This window comes from Dermacentor silvarum, chromosome 7 (genome assembly GCF_013339745.2).
Source record: "Dermacentor silvarum isolate Dsil-2018 chromosome 7, BIME_Dsil_1.4, whole genome shotgun sequence".
NCBI classification, from domain to species: domain Eukaryota; kingdom Metazoa; phylum Arthropoda; class Arachnida; order Ixodida; family Ixodidae; genus Dermacentor; species Dermacentor silvarum.
In genome coordinates this window covers 27,211,085-27,219,012 of record NC_051160.1, presented here as the reverse complement: position 1 = coordinate 27,219,012, position 7,928 = coordinate 27,211,085, and the positions used below count along the sequence as shown (strand labels likewise).

At 47.6% G+C, this 7,928-nt stretch overlaps 1 protein-coding gene across 1 annotated transcript in view; it reads right to left on the bottom strand.

The window, feature by feature from the left end:
- Positions 1-218: 218 nt before the first annotated feature.
- The window catches only part of LOC119457822 (protein stoned-B-like), a 30,064-nt gene continuing 22,354 nt past the window's right edge, over positions 219-7,928 (bottom strand). The window contains 2 exon segments of the mRNA XM_049670471.1: positions 219-1,260; positions 3,453-3,588. Coding sequence (XP_049526428.1) covers positions 905-1,260; positions 3,453-3,588 — 492 coding nt within the window. The 3' untranslated portion in view covers positions 219-904.

Below are 7,928 nucleotides of genomic sequence, written 5' to 3'. Positions count from 1 at the left end.
GTTGTACAACTCTATTGTGTTCACGCATTTCTCATTTTGTTGTGAACATGCAGCAGCAGGCAGGACTACAGCTTCTGGTGGTAGAGCATTCTGGAGTATCGAAATTATAAACTGGTCTGGTAGGTGACCTGACAGCTCCTTATTCAAATGGGCTCCCAGCATGTCCTTCCTTCCCACTAGCATTATTTTAACAACACACAGAAAAGCTGCAAAGTGAGTGTGCTTAAGTGTTTTGTCTTTATTTTCCTTCGGTAATGATTGGTGCCCATACAGACACACCTTGTGCACAGAACCTCCCGGCCCACGGATACACACAGTCGTGCAACGAATGACTTGGTCGCTCCATCGCCAGCTGCCACTGTCGAGACATTTTTATTTGCAGAGAGCGCACACCGCTACAACAAACACCGAGACCTTCTACCGGGCTTCAGCCCGACAGGCAATTAGGTGTTCTAGCTTCACCCGCGCAGCCAACGTGGTCAACAGCAACGCAAGTGGGAAGCCTTTTTCTCCCTTCCCCAGGCAGCAAAAGAAGCTCGGTTGCGTGCTTGCACGGCCCACCCACAGCGGGTCGGCAGCACACAGACGAACTACGGCCATTGCAGTTGCCTATTTTCTCAACCACGTGGAGGAACGCAACGGCAGATGTTGCTAAGCGATCACAGAGTTGACAGCCCATGGTAGTAGTGTACAGAGTCAACAAAAAACTCCAAAAAACAAGTGTCAATAATACATGCACAAGAAAAAACGGGATCTTAAAACTCTCTTTCAACAGGAACACATCATTGTGTGCATAGCACAGAAGACTGAACACCTGACATACATGCTGACTAGATAAGGGCACTGCGCCCCATGCGAGGGGCAGCCGAGGGAGCAGCAACACGTGCGCAGCACTGTGGCACACTCAGTCCGAGTCATCACTTGTGGCAGCAGCGGCGGCAGCAGCAGTAGCACTTGCTGGCGGCTCGTACGGGGCAGCCTGCTGAGCTACGGCGGCCAGACTAGAGATTTCAGTCTCCGAGGGGGGCACTTCACCCGTCTGCAGCTCCAATTCCACCCGGTACTCGTGCTTGGACAAGTAGCGGACGTACTTCTCTGGGGGATTCTCGTTGGACACGGAGATGGACCGCACCGTGGTGTGCGACACACTGGTTGCCGGCATGGTGAACTCGACAAAGACGTATTGCTCGAATGAGGCGGGGATCTGATCGAAAGAGGTCAGGTCCAGCCTTAGCAGGAACAGTTGAGTCGTGTAGGCACCTGTAGCACGAGGTTAGTTTTATAGCATTTGCGAACGAATGTAAATGCCTTACCTAAGTAAATAGTGTTGTCCTCACTGGGCATGCTTTATGTAGAGTTTTTGCAGCTTACGTACGATATATTAACGTACATTATTTTGGCGACTTCAGCGTACATAATGTCTATGCATGCAACAAAATAGTCTTTTCTAGTATGCCAGGACTCATAGCTCGCACTGCAGCAGAAGTTATCCCAGTGGCTGCGCACTCGTTATCGATTGCCAATAAATGGTGAATTAACTCTTTTCATAACAACGATTGGGCATCGTTAGCCCGCTATCGATGTTTTGAAACGCCACTTTGGAGCCCTTCCGCACCACTCACGGACACACTGCGCCATCGGACGTGAAGGAGAACTATATTTTACAGCGAAGTTGTTTATGGCTAGACTTCCGTGCATTTTTCCTGTGCATGAGCAAAAATGCGGGCCGATCCTGGTGGTGTGCAGAAAGGGTCCAAGTGCAATGGCACATACCCCTGTGGGCTCTGGGAGGTAGACTCCAGGACTTGTAATGCGCCCTTGAACTACCCTTGTCACACCTAGGACCCAAAGAGGTCCCAGAAACAAGGGTAGCAACATATACTAGGATCGGATCTTAGCCCAAAAGGCTGACCCGCGTCAGCCATGTCTATGTTCGCACTGACCTCTCGATGTCGGCATCTCAACTGCTTGCATGCCTAGTTTCCTGCCGCTCTCCCGCGCCGGCAGCACCGTTGCACGTGTATAAAAGACAAGGTGCCATTCTCTATTTTGAAATTCACTGCTCTTGTCGTAATGGGGAGGTCGCATGCACTGCACACTCCCGGCGACGACTTGTTCCTGCCATCGCTCTTCTTAGGCGCGTTGCTCCTCGGGAGTCTGGACTAGAGCACTGCACGGGCCGATTTTTTTCAGCCCGGGCCCGGCCCGGGCCCGTTTTTACGTTGGGCGGCCCCGAGCCCGATCAAAACTTTCGTGGCGAGACCCGGGCCCGGCCCGGGCCCGGAAATAATCTACGTTACCCGCCCGGCCCGGCCCACCACCCCTTTACCTTAGGCCCGAGCCCGGCCCGAGCCCGACTCGAAACCGGCCCGAACCCGGCCCGAGACCAAAAAATAACGTTTTTCAGAGTTGAGACGCCCGAAAAGAACTCACTGCACGTTACATGCACACCACCAGAAAGCCCGAGCCCGGCCCGGGCCCGCGTCAAAAAACCTGAGCCCGGCCCAGGCCCGGGTCAAAAAGCACTCGCCGTGCCCGAGCCCGGCCCGAGCCCGTTAAAAAACTGTTCTACCCGGCCCGACCCGGCCCACGGGCCGGGCCGGGCTTTCGGGTAAGCCCGAGCCCGTGCAGTGCTCTAGTCTGGACTATACGCAGCCTCCCCATTCTGTGCCACTTCTGCGTCGTGTGCTAAACAGCTTCGCTGGTCATCCACACTCACAGCGTGGAATGGCTCATTAATTTTTTTTTTCTCAGCAGTTCGCTTTTTCCCCGCCAGGCGGCAATTTTTGAACGCATTCTGTAAAACTGGACGGCGAAGGGTTTTTGCGTCCGAAATTTCAGACATTCTTATACATTAACTCTATGGGGTATGTGGTAGTGCCACGAAGGCGACCGAATTATCGGGCATTATCGGAAAATTGGTCGTTCACTGTATTGATCAATCAGCAGTCACAAGCAACACCAGAAATTACATCAATGGAGAGATTTGTGGCTGGTTTGGAGAGCTTAGCCACTCCTACTAAAAGCGACATTAAGTTGCAGAACCCTCTTTGAAAGCTTGTAACTAAGTTTTCATGAACTGACTTTTATTACAAATGCTGGCGGCCTCTGTCTAGACATCAGACCCAAATTTTACAAGATGTGGATTAAGCTACATGGCATTGTCATTAGGAGAAAACATAGCCAAAGAGGATACTAAACAAGCTACATACAAATGGCATGATTACACCTTGCCGGCTGAACTGATTTACCAAGTCTTGCTCTTTATTGCTTTGTTTTTACCCTAACTGTACTTGCCTTGGAGTGTTTGTGGCATGAGCAATTACTTGACATGAATAAGCGTTAGCGATCAGAAAAAAAAAGAGCAACTCATTTAAACATAGAAACACAGAGCTAATAGAAAGCATATGCTGATGATCATAAATGGGCACAAGACATCACACGTTACTCACCTTGACCCTCTTTGGGCAACCGAGGAATCCGCCATACTACTGCCTTGTGGGCATGCTCGTATTTGGCCTGCCCTGTTGAAACTTCTATAAGGCTAGTCTCCAATGGCTGGGCTGTGCCCATGATTCGTTCCAAACCCTGCACAAAAAATATTACGGCAGACCTCATCGCACGATGACTGTAGATGGTAATGTGAACATAAATAGAGCAATGTAGCAACAGACCACATTCCTGAAGTCGCATTTATTTAAGTGGTAATTCTGACACTTCTGAGACCAATTCTGAGACCAAAGGCATATAACAACGACGGCATGACGACAATGAGATATCGTTTCTTAAATCATGATGATGACATAACGATGTGACGACATCAGGACAATGACATGACTGTATGACGATGATGACTACAACATGACAATTGGATGAAGGGGGAATGACGATGACGGCAAAACCCAGACGGCATGACGATGGTAGCACAACGGATGAATGATAGCATCTGTGTGACGGCGACGCAATGACAATGGCATGAGGATACGGTGTAACAGTCGGATGCAGAAGCTGAAGTGGCAATGATGGCACGACTACGATGGCATTACGACGACGGTCTGACAATGGAGGTGTGATAGCAACTGCTTGACGATGATAGCATGACAAGGGCGACATAATCAGGAATCAATGACGACTGTGCGACTACATTACAACGACAAAGAAAGATTGACGTCTAAGGAACGACGAAGATGGCATGACAATGGGATGATCTTATTGAAGTGATGACAAGCCAAAATGACAGCGTGACGACGGCATAATGACTGTGTGGCAACAATGGCATGATGATCAGAGTCGGATTACAAAGCTGGCAATGACAACTATGCGACGACCACTGACGGCATCGCCATCCCAAACACATACTTAGCAGCCCAAGTTGTTAGACAAATTGGACCATTAGGTCAGAGTAGAAGGCGTGACGACAATGGCATAACGAGTGTAAGGTATCGCGAAGGTGGAATGATGACAATGGAACAACCACAACGGCATCATGGCCAAGATTACATGCCTAGCAGCCCAAGCAGGTAGACAACTTGGGCCACTAGGTATGTACTCTTGGCCATGATGCCGTTGTGGTCGTTCCATTTTCGTCATTCCACCTTCTTTATATCTTCATATATATATATATCTATTGTAAAGGGTTTATTAGAGATCGGAGCAGCGCAGCGTCGACAGCCAAACGAGACACGGCTTTCAAGCACGAGCGCCGTTGCGAGGCAAAGCGCTGGACCCTTGAGCTGGACCCACTAGCGTCTGTCTTCGCTACAATTTATATATAGCTATCTATCTAGCTAATATATAGACGGATAGGCTCAATACCACTGAAGTAGCCAAAGAATGCTATTCGCATTAAAAGGGAGGAAGCAGAGACTTGAATCCTATTTACAATCTGACATCTTTGCCCATTTGTTTTCGTGGCCGGCGCTATACCTGCCAGTCCAAAAGAGGCCTAAGTGCAGGTAGCTGGCACTGCGCCGGCCCCCTTTAGAGCAGGAGTTTTGATAGATGGCCTTACAATGCAGGCTATTTTCTTGGTGTTTTAGGTTTCGCGCTCTATAGGGGCATACTTGTCCACACTTTAAGCAGAAGTTGATAGTAAAACAACAGAAAGCTCCCCGCTCGCCATATTTCTCTTTGTTGCTGTAGCCGTTGCAACTTCAGGAACAGGCTTGAAAGAAAGCGTACAAGCTTCCGAATGTGGGCTTATCTTTATTTATAGTTTTTTTTTTTAAGCACATACCACCGAACACTGTGTAGCAGAATCTTTGAGGGTGTGCTTAGTTTTCAAGGTCCAACTCAAAAAGTCTAAGAGGCGTTACGAGTTCAAAAAACTTAAAGCTTTACTCCACCATTCCTGCACATTTTAACTTTTTTGTACTCACTTTATTTTTTTACTGCATCTCAAGCGACAGTCTCTTGTAAAGAAAATAAACCAGACATTTTGTAAATGCGATATCTGTAGCAGAATTTAGAGTGATTTTCTTACAGCGCGGAATATGCTGAACAGAGCAGGAAAATGCGCCACAGAACACCAGGTGTTGGGAAGCGCCACATGGGCAGAAGCGAAGGGGTTAAATGCTCACAGAGACATATTTTCAAAGTTGTAGAAACTCTACCATAGACATCTCACCTGTAAAAAAGGATAGCACGTAACAAGTACGAAGGTCGGGAAACAACATGTTTTCCAACATGTTTTCATTTGATACTGAAGTTAGTCTGTAACACTGCATCCAGCGTTGACATTACCCTGACACACAGCAAAATGCACTAATGTCATGTAGCAGTAAGGCTAGGTACGGTGGCATTGCTCGTAAAAATACACAAGAGTGTGGCGTTGGGGGCCTTCTGGCTATGCTCACGTGTGGAAGCCGCAGAGGTACAAAAATGGAGTGAACCAGTGGCATCACGACACGTCGAGCTGCCGGATTAAGTAACTACCATATTTACTCGAATCTAACTCGCACTTTTTTTCGATAAAACGGGTCCAAAAATTGCGTGCGCGTTAGAATCGAGTACGATTCTAACCATCGGCATTTCAAAATGACTGCTTCGCACGCGCTTCGAGCCTAGTTACACTCTAGCCTAGTTGCCGTAGCTTCCTCCATGTGCTGCAGTACACGTACTGGTCGCATTGAAGCGAGAGGCATGCTAGAACGAGCGTCAATTCGCTCGCCGCGCTTCGTCACTCCAGCGTTCTGACAGCGAGTTTCCGCAGTCAATGAGCGAGAAGTGTTCTTGCTTGCTTGTGCGCGCGTGACACCGTGCTTGTTAATTTATTTAGTAAGCGAATATTTGCAAGTTTATACGGCCGGTAAAACTGCTATCCATACTTTGTATCGTGGTCTACTAATTTGCTATCGCAATCGATGCTTCGCCTTTCGGGCGAAACTGCGGCTTTTTTTTATTCATCGCAACTTAAGTGTACCGCGAGTAAATCTTTGTTTTTTCCAAATGTGAGAAAGCTGTATTTCTGTATGAAAGCAAGAGGTGCGCGGTACTGTAAAGGATTTTTTTTTTTTGGTCACGAAAAACGGGTGCGCGTTACAATCGAAGGCGCCTTAAAATCGAGTAAATATGGTAGTTCACAGAAACAAGTACAGTCGAACCCACTCGTAACGATCCCCCCGGATATAACTAATTATCGGTTATAACAACCACATTTCACTGCATTTACGATTTTCTGACGCTGCCTATTGAAACTATATAATGAAAATTTTCAAAAGCACGGTACTGAGTAAGCATAGCAAAGAGATTTCAGAAGCCACGAGGGAAGTCACTCATTTTCAACCATGATAGGGTAACCACGCCTTTAAGGCATGTCTCCAGTGTGCTGTACAGCTTACAATGGCCTCCGAGATAGCAGTGGTACGCGGGCCAGTGCTATCAAAGGCCATGGCCTGCAGAACCGCGTGCAATCTCAGAGGCCATGACGACAGCACTCTTATTTCTGCGCAGCTCTCCATGCGGCACCGTGTGCACTAAGCCTATTCGGATGATTTGGACGGACTAACGGCTGCTCACGTGTTGCTATCTTATCACTGCTGTCCCTATTCATGCGGCCCGTGTCAGCGTGAAGGTGGTAAGACGTGCCGCTGCCACACAAAGTTGCAAAGATTCGGCAGTTACTACACCGCTATCGGGAGATTTTGATTCGTCGACTACTTCGTTTAGGTCATTGCTGATAACGGTTCACAATGCCGTTCTACCTTTCGAAACAACATATACATAACGCAGCTCTTGCTGCGCGTGAGGCTGATGCTGTAGCCGTATAACAGCAAGACGTTTGCAAAATGCCGGTATCCTGCAGTAGTTTCTGCTTCCAGCCAACTTGAATGCTTCGCTATCGTATGTAGAATACACTCGTGTCCCGCCGATAGTAAATTATATCAAGCTCTCGAAGAAAACATGTCGGCAGATGCACTCGTACTTTCAAAATGGCAGGTGATCGGAACAAGCTGGGCACCGCTTCAAAGGAGCTGCGATGCCACATTTTGATTTTTAGATGACCTTTTTAATGGAAGCTTGTAAAAAAATGAAAAGTTCAGTTCATTGTCCTTAAAGACCCCCAGAGGGGATATTACATAAGGGTGGGTTTAACATAAGTTCCGCATTTGGTACACATCATTAGTTACACCACAAAAGTACTGAAATGAAAAGTATAGAAATTTCTATTTTCGGACCAAAGTGGTGTCGAATCGTAACCGCCGACGCCAGCTAGTGTCAATTTTTTTGCGTGTTGAAGGGCGAAGTCCACACATAACGAATTACTGATACAACGATCACTTTTCGTGGAACTATCGAGTTCATTATAAACGGGTTCGACTGTACCATAATAATTTATCTAGGGCACTCTGGTGCTTTCCCGTGTTTTGGTCGAGGTTTAGAGGGTTCTGATCTTCATTTAATGCAAGAAAAAAAAAAGTAAAAAGTTG